Source organism: Ailuropoda melanoleuca, chromosome 6 (genome assembly GCF_002007445.2).
Source record: "Ailuropoda melanoleuca isolate Jingjing chromosome 6, ASM200744v2, whole genome shotgun sequence".
NCBI lineage: Eukaryota > Metazoa > Chordata > Mammalia > Carnivora > Ursidae > Ailuropoda > Ailuropoda melanoleuca.
Genome location: NC_048223.1, coordinates 88,164,307 through 88,176,804, shown reverse-complemented (window position 1 = coordinate 88,176,804; position 12,498 = coordinate 88,164,307). Strand labels below are relative to the sequence as shown.

Below are 12,498 nucleotides of genomic sequence, written 5' to 3'. Positions count from 1 at the left end.
AGCCTTCCTCTTTCTGTGCAGGAGGTAAGAGCCAGAGTCACTGTTATAAACACGGGGCGGGGGTGGTGAGTGCGGTGTGAGCATGGCATGAGTTTCGGGGTGTGGTATGTGCAAGCGTGGAGTGGTTTAGAAAAATGTACACAAGCTAGAGAAGTAAGTATATCTTTTTGTGAGGTGGCATGCCAGGGATTGTCATGCAGGTATGTGGGTGATTCTGTTTTTTAGTTTTTGACATAATATACATATGCCTCTCTAAGTTTAAAATCTTACCGTGATTTCACATACCTATATAGCAAAATGATTACCACAGTAAGTTTAATGTAATAATTTTTCAAACCTTAAAAACAAAAGTTTAATACGTAACAAGAAAAAAATATATTTAAAGACCTGCAACAGAACACTACAAAATGAAATCCGAGAACATATAAAAAGAACAGCACATCAAGACTAATTAGGGACCACCCCTACAATACAAGTCTGATTCAGTATTAAAAATATCAGTGTAACTTACCACATCAGCAATGTGCAGAAGAGAAACATGATAATGTCAATGGATGGCTAAAGAATTGGACACAGGTCAATGGCCAGCGTCATACTGGGAACATAGCCAGACAAAAGGTGTCCATACAAATATAGCTAATATCCCATCCAATGGTTATATGGGGAACTCCTCACCCTGACATCTGGAACTTCTCAAGGGTGGCCTCTCCCCAACCAGGGGTCCCTGTGTCAGTGTGGAGAGGACGTCCTATGCAGTGACTTTTGTGACAGAAGCTCCCTCTCTCTAATGGGCTCTGTGTGTGCTGGCTTCTCTGTCTCATCACGGGGATTGGTACAGCGAGGTGGATACATAAGCACGTTTCTTCCACCACTAATAGCTGGATCCAGCCAGATGCAGACCCAGAGGCTGCATCTGGCCTCTGGGCCCTTGACTGTAAGGCCATAGTGCAACAGACCATGGGGTCAGAGAGAACTGTGCTCACATCTGGCTGTGCTGCCCATGGACATGCAACCTGGAGCAAACTAGCGAACATCTGTGAGCTCCCCTCCTGTCTCCAAGAAGTAGAAATAACAACACCCCCTAGTAGATCTGAGAGGTAAGGCCGGAGGATTTTACAGGGACTGGCAGAGGATCTAGAAGCTGGTCAGCCCTAAGCAGGAGTAGTGGTACTAATAGTCCCATCATCATGGCGCCCCTGGCCCCGTTGCAGAGGCCATGTGTAGAGGGCGTGGTGTAATCATACAGGATGAAAGCATCTCCAGCTGAACCAGCTGAGGGCAGCAGCTCTGATTCCTCCTGTCTTTTGCACTGACCTGCAGTGCAAGGTTGGAGGTGGGCAAGAGATGCCCACACAAGTAGGCTCTTGTCCTGCCTCTGGGTTAAAGCACTGAGCCATGCAGCCAAANAGTTAATATCTGATATCTGACCATATTTCTTTATCATTTTATCTATCTAGTACTCTCTCTCCCTCTCTCTCTCTCTCGCAAACACACCCACATACACCCACACATACATCCAGACACAGTACATCTTATTTCTTTATGCGTTTCAGACCAGTTTCAGGCATCAGGCTACCTCGCCCCCAAAACCCATCATTCTGTGTATCTTTCACTACTTATGCCAATATTTTTAAGAGTTCTCTTTTCAAATTACAGCAAACTTTAGTGTATCATTTGATGACTTCTGGTAAATGAACACCCCAGGAAGACACAAAGTTTACCATTGACCCCAGAAAATCCCCTCAGATCACTTGCCAGGCCATCCTTGCCCCCACCCCCTGAAGGCAGCTACTCTTCTCAGTTTTTCCCCCATAGGCTAGTTCGCTCCTTTAAAACATCCTCTTGGTGGACTCATGTGGTATGAACATTGTGTTTGAACATCGTGCTTGGTCCAGTACTCTCGGCACGGTGGCTTGGAGATTCACCCTTCCTGTTTGTGTGCTGGGTGGACTTGGATTTTTGTGTCAGGGAGGAAGGCTGGAGGGGGCACCTCGTCATTCTTTTTCCGGTCTGTGACTGGCCCGGAGAAAGCGTCTATGAGAAGCCCAACAACAGGTCACATCCGTGGTGGCACATAGTAGGACCCAGGGCAGAGGAGGGCTTTCCTCAGAGATTCGGTGGGCAGGTCCTGCAGGATGGCCAGGACACTCACTGTGTGCAGAGGGCAGGGCAGGCTGTGTGGGGCAGGAGGACCCAGCGGGGGAAGGCAGGACCCAGGGAACAGACCAGAGACACCTTTGCCACCAGCATGGGTAGCTGCTGTCCCTCTAAGATGATCAAGGTCCACTTTCGTCCCATCCTCTGTCTCCCAGAGATAACTACCACAGACAGTTCATCTTATGTTTATACATAGCTATCTAAATATGCTTTTACAGGATGTTTTCACATTAATGGGATCATGCAGTACATAACATTTTCCAACCATCTGCACAAATTCCATTCTACAAATGGAGGACATTTCTTTCACTAGTTCCCTGGTCGTTATTCTGGTTGTCNTCCCTGGTCGCTATTCTGGTTGTCCCTAACATGTGGCTACAGCAGGCTGTGAACAGTGTGAGGCTCACTGTCTGTGGGCATGGGGCAGGATTCCCTGGGTCAATCCCAGACACAGAATTGCAGCTTGAAGAGGACGCACAGGTTAAACGTTGGTCAGTAGAGTCGAATTTCTCCCAAGGAGCCTGTGCCGAGCAGCGAGTGCTGTTCCCAGAGCCCCACCCTCCCCAGGGCGGTCACTTGCACTTGTGCACCCTTGTCGGTCTCATGGTCAGTGGGTTCCCCTTCCTCACTGCTCGGCTTCCTCCTGGCCTTCTCGGGGAGCTGCCCACCTTTCCAGCTCCTCTCTCGGGAGCCCTAGGAGGCCCTGTACAATTCTCCTCCAGAAGGAAAGCTCTCTATCCAGAAGACTGGTCTCCCTGCCAGGGGCTGTAGATGCTCATGCCCCCTGACCACTGCAATGCAGTGGCCCCCTTTGTAGGAAATGCAGCTCCCACAAGCCGATGCTAGTATGTCCTGGGCTTCATTTTCTTCCTGTGTTTGTTACTGTTGGAGGAATTGGGTGAGGGGTGTTGGAGCAGAAGGAATAGCTACTGGACAGAGCAAAATCCTTTAACTCCATGACTCTTTGGCTCAAAAATCTGAACCTGACCCTGCTTTCCACTTACTGAGTCTTGCCAGAGAGACAGGACCCTCTGAGAGAGGCAGCGCCTGGGGACACAGATGGCACTGCTGCGTAGGTGTAGTGATGACTGACGAGGGTCCTGAGGGCTGCAGTACGCACCTCATGGGAAGGGGGGTGCCCAGCCGAAGGACAGTGTGCAAGATTCCTGAGGGATGCAGGCCCTGTGAGGTCCCCAGCTGTGAGGTACCTTGCTCTCAGCGGCTGCCCTACATCCTGGGCAACCAGGTGATAGGTGCTCAGAACTAAGAGCAGAGCAGAGGGGGCAGAAGTGAGACCTGGATTGGGCACATGAGGTCGGATCCTAGCCCTGTACCTGCCAGGGGCCTGGGGAAAGCCACCCGCCCTCTCTTCGCTTCTCTCTGTAACCTGGGGAGTAATGCCTAGCTCACACATGTTGGGAGATGAAGGAAAGTGTAGGTCGGCCCATAGTATATGCTCAGTTAGTGGGGAGTGTCGTTTTGGATGAACACCAGTGTTACATGCCTTGGCCTGGCACAGATTTGCCCACTTCTGGTTCCTTCTGCCTGTTTGCTAGTGGCAGGAAGACTCTACTCGCTGTTTTGGACTCTTCTGGAGCCTGATCTCCACACATGCAGCCAGCTGAATTTTCCCTTCCCTGCCTGTATCTAATAACAGTGTGGGTTATGAGTTTACAGTTCTGTCTTGTAAAGAAATACTTCTATGCAATGAAATCCCGGAATGTCAAGTGGAAATGACACTTCCATGAGACCAAGCAGCGGCAGCTGTGCTCAGGGTGGTCCTAGCTGCGCTGGCAAAGGGTTCACAGGAGACAAGCCCAAGTGCTTGTTCCAGGCCAAACTCAGAGCCTCGTGTCTTAGAGGGAAGGGTCCTTATGAAGGGTGAGCAGTGAGCAGGCAGCCTGGCACAATCGGGTTCAAAGCAGCATTGTGATATTGCCTACCATGTGTGGGAGAGGACGTGTCACTTAGAAGCAACAAGCCAGCCCTGAGTGGGCCAATTCCATCAGGGGCTGTCAGGGCCCAGGCTGGTGCCCTGAGCAGGAGAGGTGAGTCGGGCCAAGTGAAGAATGATTGGCTGCAGTGGGGGGTGTACTGCAGTAAAGCAGGTGCTGGCCACTGGGGGTGCTCCAAACTGAAGCTGGGCAGTGGCATACAGAAATACAAACCCACTGATGACAGATGTTCCTCTTTTCCAAGAAAACCAGTGATCTGGATTGCTAGGGAAAAGTATGCAAACTTTACAATGAACTCTCATTTTTGGAAAATGCTTGAAAGCCTGAAAACCACATTTTCAGGCCAGCGTCAGGCCATGGGTCTAAAATCTATTATTTTCAAAGCAGAGAACTTGCAGACACTGTGCTGATCAATGGGAACTTCAGGGAGACCGGAACAAGGAGGAATCAGGACAGCCTGGTCCAAGGTTCTGCTAGTGTAAAGAATTATACCTAGAGAATAAAGTGAGCTTAGGCAAACTGAACTTCGGGAAGGGGAATTAACCGGGCTGGAACAGGAGGCAGTGGTGGAGGCTAATGACCTTAGGCTTGCAAGTGAAAACCTACAAGTTACCCTGGTGAACTCCCAGAGGCCCAGGCCCACCAGCTGCCCTCATTGTAACCCCTGGTGTTTGCTTCAGAGGCCAAGAAGCACCAGGGGAGCCCCAGTACCTTGTTAAGGGTCTAAGGCCTTAACATGTCTCTACCCTTAAAGAGGAAGTATTTGCTGAACCCCATGGATTGGTTGTACTCCATGAAGCCTCAGAAGGAGGCAGGGGAAAAGCAATCGTCTCCAGATTTCCAGAACCACAGCTAAGACAGGACTTCTCCTTCCCTGGGGGATTCTTCTCTGCAGGGTCACAGAATCATAGGATATGCAGAGCAAGAGGCTGGGTGCCTTTAACGGGCTCCAAATGTCAGGAGTGGAGGTGAGAGGCCCCCCCCAAGAACCTAAGGCTCCCCCAACACTCAGAGTGGACCCTCGGTGACACCGGCTGAGGATCTGGGCCAGCGGGATCACACATCTTGGTTTTGACATGTTTGCGTCCTCATAGGAATCCCTACGAATTCCATCTTGGGGGCAACCTGCCATGACGGAGGTGCCCTGAGCCCTGCCTCACACAGTCCTTTGAATGTTGCCTTTGCAGAAAACTATGAACTGATGGTTACTGGAACAGGTTTTAATAATGCGAAGCACAAGGATGAAGTTATTTGTAGATTTATCTTCAGCGAAAATAAATTCTTCGGTAAGTAGCCCCCTTGGTGTCTCCAAGTGACAAGTTCCCCGCCTCAGGCTGCCTTCCCCTCAGCCAGCCAGGCCTTCAAAGCCCGTGCTGACCTTGCACTGTGGACACTGTGTGGACAAGGGGAAGGAAGGACCCAGCTGGGAAGCTGAGAAGTCATCAACCCGCAAAGCACCAGAGCCTCTTGGAGCAGAGCTTTACCCCTACTGAGAATGGCTCTGGGTGCCAGGTGTGCCCCCAAACTGCATTCCCCCTCCCTTCACTCAGCACTCACTTGACTTGAGCGACAAGGACCTGAATGCATGGAGACTGCTGGTAGAAACAGAGGCAGCCCTGGGGCTCTGAGTCTGGGCCAGTTGCACTGGTAGCTTCCCAGGAGGGTATGTGCACTTGGGTTGGAGAGAGGGTGCCAACTGCCAGGCCCGGGCCCTGGAATCCTGGCACAGGCATGTATCACATGTGTGACGTTCACCAAATGAAGATTCTGTTCTCGGTCTCTCTACTGTTAAATGGGGTCAATATGGTAGCTGAGCTAACTAAGCCATATTGCCTATGTAAGGCAATGTTTGGGAAACACGCAGGCTCAGGTGTACCTCCATAGGGCCGAGTGGCCTGAGGAAGCACACGGGTTGGCAGGCAGATGTGCCCTCAGTGCTGAGGTGGGTGTGATCCTCCCCAGAAATCTGGGGGACAGGAGGACGTTCTGTGTCCTTCTCAGCTCTCCAGTTAGCCCCCTGATGCAGTCGTTTGACCTGAATATAAAATGTTCAGTGATGTCTTCCTACAGGGCCATCTGGTCAACCTAGAACTACCTCCAGCCAACACATCACTGCAGGATGAATGTTTCATTCCCCTAAGAGAAATGGTGTCTCTAAAGGTCAGGACAGGTCCCCCATTCCTAAGCACCTGCCCTTTCCCCTCCACGTTCTGTGCCTTCTGTTACTTCTTGTTGTCTCAGCACTTGTCACTCTCTGCATTTATTTTGTTCTTTGTTAGTTAGTTCTTTGCTGTCTCCCTCCAGTCCCTCAAATGTAACGTCCTTGGCATCTGGGACCCAGCCTGCCTTTTCCATTCCAACCAGAGCATTGCACAGGGCCTGGTGCATGGTAGGAGCTCAGAGGAAGGCAGAGAAGAGAAGTTGGTGTCTGCGGAGTGTTAGCTCTGCTTGCCCGGGGCTGGCAAAAAGAGAGAGATGGATGGATGGACATGCCATTGACAGTATTCTCTTGTGATTTTATCTTAGATAAAAAAGCCACCTCTGTGGAGGAAACCACCATGACGTGCCCAGGAGTAACGATAGATAGTCCAGATCAGTAAGTGTCCAGGTCAGGGGCCACATGTACAGCCTGTGTCCCTGTGACGTATATAGAATGCGGGGAGCCACCTCTGCCACGGAAGCACATTTCTGTCTCCCGGAAGGCTCGGGGCATTCTCTACACTTGTCCTTGTTGGTGGTCACACAAAATGTTCAGGGATCTGCTGTGGCAAGGTCTCTGCTGAGGAGGGAGGATACTGGAGATGACTCCAGGAATGGTACCCTTGCTCCAGACGGCTGTCGAGAGCTGAGCCAACATACTCTGTAAATAGAGAAGAGTCAGGATGGTGACACCAAGCTGCCCTCCCTGGAAACTTAGCCCATGGCCACGAGGGCATCTGAGCTCATGTAAGTCTCCTCATGCCTGGTCAGCCTTCACTGGGAGGTTGACCTCAAGTGCTTACGGTGAGCCCCCCTAACCCATGCCGTGTGCTCACTGGTGGCCCCAAGGTGTGATAAGCAAGTAATTGCAATGAGAAGAGCCGTGGGCTGTGGTTTGAGCCCAGTGCAAGATCTGTGCCTAATTGGACTGGATGTTATTTTCCACAATTTCTGTGCTCTAGGGAGGTCTTCGTTGAAGTTAGCCTGAATAATGGCCTCAGCTTCATCAGCAACGGTGCTAACATCACCAGCAAGAACTGTGTGAATGCCAGGGTAAGGCCACAACCTCCCTTTTGGGCTGAACAGAGCATCTGTACTGGAGGCAAGAGAGGGGGACATGGTGCTATGGGCCGGAGCAAGCAGCTAGTGCAGATGGGCAGCTGGGGCAGCTTCACACAGCCCGTGAGGAACCCTCAGCCTGTCATCGGCAAGCTGTCCCCACACTCAGGCTTCTTTATTTTTTTTAAAGAGTTTATTTATTTATTTGACAGAGATAGAGACAGCCAGTGAGAGAGGGAACACAGGCAGGGGGAGTGGGAGAGGAAGAGGCAGGCTCCCAGCAGATGAGCCTGATGTGGGGCTCGATCCCAGGACCCCGGGATCATGCACTGAGCCGAAGGCAGACGCTTAACGACTGAGCCACCCAGGCACCCCCACCCCCACGCTCAGGCTTCTGAGGGGTCCTGGAAGTGCTTCCGCAAGAGCCTCTGCAGTGCAGCCATCTGTCCAGGCCCTGCAGAAGCTCTGCTCTCTGTGTGAACCAAGTGTCACTGGAAGCACATGAAAGGGGACAATCAGAGCTCTGACCAGACTCTAGAAATGGTGCTGACCCTCAGACTCCACCTGCCTTCAACCTTGGCACCTCCCCTGGCCTAGGTCTAGTGGTGGGGAGCTCGGGGCTCCATCCTGCATTCTAGCTGGGCAACTGGGAGTGGCCGGGGGGCTGTGTGCTAGGAGCCAGAGTCCAGGACCTCTGGGACACTGGGACACTCCAAATCCAGGTCCCGGACACAGGGCATCTGGAGGGTGGGACCGGCTGTGGCCCTGTGCAGTCAGGGTGTGTTTCCAGCATATGGATGTAGCTGCTGGTAGAGCTGAACCCACACATGCCCATCACTGGCCTCCAGCCCCAGCCCGCTTGGGGAACACTCCCTGTCATTTTGCAGAGGGCGTCAGCCTCCCCTCTGCCTCTGCTGCTCTCTCGTGCTCCTCGGCTTTCCCTCTCTGCTAACTCTCTCTGACCTTGCTCTCCTGCAGTGGATGGGGAAGCAGCCAGGGCTGTGGGGAGGGCTTAGGGCTCAGCTCAGGGACAGGCAGCTCAACTACAGGTGGGAAAGAAGGTGCTGCTCCCAGGTGCCCCCTCCTCAGAGCTCCACGTCACCTGGACCCCTGGTCCAGGGCAGCATGACATGGGTGACAGAGAGCATTAGGATAGAGAAGACAGCTGTCTGGGAAGCGGGACAACTGCGCCTAATGGCCACCATCCTAGTGTCCAGTCCCAGCCTGGGAGGGTTCCAGCAGTGCTGACAGTCCTCCGACTGCATCTTCCCTTGTGCACGGATATGCACTCCTGGATCAGCAGACTCAACTCACCTATTTGCCCATCAGAGTCCCACCAACTACAGCCCACTCTCAGCAGACACATGTAGGAAAGACCTCAGGAGGAGCCACAGCACCATGGGCCCTGACCCAGCCTCCCCCTTCAGCTGCTTTTTCTCCTGGACACAGACCCTTACCCCCTCTGTCCCCTGCCTCTGGGAAAGCAGACCACTTGGTTTAGGGCAGGGCTGTGCAGCGTGTCAGCCAAGGTGTGCAGCTCAGTGGCCCAGGGCTCCACGGTGGCTCTCTGGATACCGTCCCTGTCCTCTAGCCCCTCTGCGCTCCCTGGAGGCGGAGAAACCTGAGGCCCATGGGAGCAGGTGATGGGGAGGTGTGGTGTGGGGTACCAGGGGATGCTCCTAGGAAGAGGTCATGCATGCCCACCCCAACTCTGACATGTGTGCTTTCTGTAGAATGCACCGGAAGCACCTCAAACTCCCGTTCCAGATACTCCTATACCACCAGTCGTGCCTCCCCCACCACCCAGCAAGACATATATGCCAGATATCAGCCCTCTCTTCCTGGCTCTGCTGCTCGCAGCCCTGATATTAATCCCGCTTCTTGTGTGGTGCATCTGGCGATATTGCTTCAAAAGGGTAAGTAACATCTCGAACATTGTCTCATTTCCTGGGACCATGCCAACAACTTGGGCAGGTTCCCCTCAGCAACCAGGTCTTCGCATGAGCATGAGACAGCCTGTCTTCCATTCCTGGGCCGACTCAGCCTGTGTCTGAGGGACCTCTTGCCTCATGCTGGTCTGGCAGGGCATAGGACAAGCCATAGGAGACCAGGCCATAGGAGTGGCCTATGAGCTGCCCTGGCCACTGGGGAGAAGTCACCCCAGGCCCAGACACCAGGGAGGCCTCACAGCAGCCAGGTTTCTGGAGCACTCAGGGAGACCAAGCACGCGATGAGGCCTCTCTGGTGCTGAGGGAAGAAGGTGGGCCCTGTGGGCGGCACTGAGGGCCCGAGGGAGAATCCTGCTGACTGGGAGGATTCCTGACCTCTGGGGCAGCTGAGTCTTGGACATCAAGAAGGATCTCTGCCCTTGTCCAGTGGGTCAGGCCTTCCTTCCCCAGCCATTACTAAGGGCCAGGGCATGCTGGGCCCCATGCTGGCCACAGAGGGACTGGAATGGAACTGCCACCAGCCTTGCCCTCAGGAGCTCATAGTCTGGTGTCAGGTCTGGATTGGTACCAGGGGGTGGAGGGGAAACTGTCACCTTCATAGGGTATGGAAAGCAGAACCCTAGCAAAGGACAGACACTGGCCCTGGGGGAGGCAGGAGGGCAGACGCACTGGCTGCTAGGATTGCAAGGGCATGGGCTAGAGCTGGTGAAGGAAGAGGAGACGGCACAGGTGGCAAAGGACAGAGCAAAGCTGCTGAACACAAGCAGGTCTCATTGCTGCAGGGTTGTGGGGGGGGGGAGCTGTGAGGACAGAAAGCAGGGGTGGGTGCTGCCATCCCACAGAGGGGACCAGAGAGGGCTGTGGGGACTTGGGAGGTAAGGGAGAGTAAGGGGCGAGTTCTCTCATCTTCATGGGATGGAAGGGCAGCTGTAGAAAACTACCAGCTGGGGTGCCTCTGCTAGGGACCAGGCAGCCTAGTCCTGCTGTCTCCCAGTGCACCGTCCAAGGAGGTCCAATCCCCCTTTGATAACCCAGGACTCTGAAGCTCAGGGCAGTGCAGCTAGTTGGCCAAAGATCCATGAGGAGTGCGTTCATAGATTGACACCCTAAAGCCCACATTCTGTCTAGCTGATGCTGAGCAGGGTCCCTTCCTGTCTTCATGATGGACCCAGCTCCCTCCATGCCCTCCAGCCTGTGTTCATGTCTCTTTAACTTTCTAGACTGTCAAGGAGCCACCACAAGTGCGCGTTATACAAAGGGTAAGTCATGATTTGGTCCTGATGCGGTCCGCATGCCCAATGCCCACACTGAACTTCACACAGAAGGGCTCCTGCTGCCTGTGGTAGATAGGCCGCCCACCCCCCACCCCCCGCCCCAGCAACTCCCAGCTACCTGGGCAGGGAGAGCTGGCAGAAAGAAGAGGCTAATCAATGCCCAGCGAAGGGCCTCGGAAGGACTTGGCACTCATAACTCCCTTCCCAAGTATGCAGCTTTGCTGATCCAGGGCCTTTGCCACCGAATTAGCAACTTGAGGTAGTCTGTTTCAGCAAGGGCTGTGCTGCTTATTAAAATAGAGGGACTTTCAGTCAATTTCCAAAGGACTGTTTGAGAGACTCAGGTGAACTTTTAGAAAAGGAACCTTATTTTCAAACTTTGGTCCTCTGCCCAGGCTCTGATATATGTCGGGGTGCATATCATTGATCTGCATCGCAGTCCCCTGGCAGGGGCAGGGGCTTGGCTGGGGTTGGATTCTAGAGACTTGCAGGGCTGGGGAGGTTGGAGGGCGTCTTACCTGGCATTGAGCTGTGAGGCAGGCCCAGCCCAGATGAGCACAGAGAGCCAGGGTCAGGGACCAGGCTGTGGATCCACCAGGGTAGGGGCCCAAACCAGGTCCCAGAAGAAGGAGTTATGTGGGGACACAGTGTCCTGAACAGGGGTACCTGAGCCTGAGAGCTGGTGGAAACAGGCCTCACTGCCTGGGCTGTACAGGGACTGGGTGTAGTGCCACCTGCTGAGAACGGATCTGCCAGGGTCAGGGGAGGGCAGCCCTGTCCCCAGCAAACAGTCCCACCTAGACAGCCCTCTTGTACACTGCACAGCCCAAGACTGGATTCTCCACCAAGGGCGGGTAAAGCCGTTTCTGCAAACCAAATGAGTTGGCTTGTTTTCACTTGGAGAACACTGTCATGTGCAGGACGCTTCTCATTTATCCATGAAAACTCCCTTGTGCCTCTTTGAGTGGCCAGTGCTTGACAGGTGTGGAGCAATGTGTCTGCAGCGAGGAGCTGCCAGACCGAGGAGCAAACCATGCTTTCTCTTCCCAGGAGCCAGTGGGAAAATGTATACAGACATGCCCAACAATGATTATCCCCTGTGGGTGCCAAGAAGGCCGGATAAGACAAATAGAGGTGAGAGGGGCATTAGGGAGGGTGCTGTGACCCTGCAGGCTGGGCTGAGGAAGAAAGAGGGCAGCCAGTTCATGCTCCACAGACCTGGAGCCAGAAACCATGACTGGGGTGGAGAAGGACATTTTGGAAACTGACGTTGATCCCTTGGCACTCGAGAAAAAGCAGGGGCCATCCCGATCCCCGGGCCCAGGAGAGAACAAAAAGTGAGCGCTCCTGCCACCACCACCACCACGCGGGGCGCAGCACGGGGGTCTCCCCCTTCGGCACGGGCCCAGGTTTGCAGAAGCTGGTGGCTGGCTACAGCCCGCTAGTCCCGAACTCTCTCAGAGCTTGTCAGCAACTCCAGCAGTGGGTTCAGTTTCACCGGCCAGCAGGTGGATAAGGAAACACAACCTCAATCAGAAGCAGGCTCCCATGGGTCAGAAACTAAATTTTTACAGGAGAATTCTGAGCAAGGTCTGTTCACTATTAAAACTATCCAGAAATGCTAGTGGCTCCTGCGAGCCTTGCATGAGTCTGCTCAGCAGACTGAGGGACTGAGCTAACTACATTGTCCTTGGGGCCCAGTGGCATGGAGGGACCAGGGCCTCGTGGAGGAGGAGGCCTGAAGAAAATGTCCTTACCCCAGGACATGCTAGGCCCCACCCAGTGAGGGAGCTCCCAACCCTGCAGGGGGGTGTGAGGACAGGGATGGGGAGGTCCCAGGCAGCCCAGGATGAGGAAGACATATTCCAGATTCCAAAGCAATCTGTTATGTACAGTGACACTCCT

The 12,498-nt window shown here is 53.6% G+C and overlaps 1 protein-coding gene across 1 annotated transcript in view; it reads left to right on the top strand.

The window, feature by feature from the left end:
* The first annotated feature begins 5,354 nt into the window (after positions 1–5,354).
* LOC105235927 (anthrax toxin receptor-like) overlaps positions 5,355–12,498 on the top strand; it is a 14,000-nt gene continuing 6,856 nt past the window's right edge. Inside the window, exons 1-6 of the mRNA XM_034663599.1 lie at positions 5,355–5,398; positions 6,639–6,708; positions 7,274–7,364; positions 9,104–9,286; positions 10,540–10,578; positions 11,644–11,727. Coding sequence (XP_034519490.1) covers positions 6,671–6,708; positions 7,274–7,364; positions 9,104–9,286; positions 10,540–10,578; positions 11,644–11,727 — 435 coding nt within the window. The 5' untranslated portion in view covers positions 5,355–5,398; positions 6,639–6,670. The remainder of the gene's footprint in view (positions 5,399–6,638; positions 6,709–7,273; positions 7,365–9,103; positions 9,287–10,539; positions 10,579–11,643; positions 11,728–12,498) is intronic.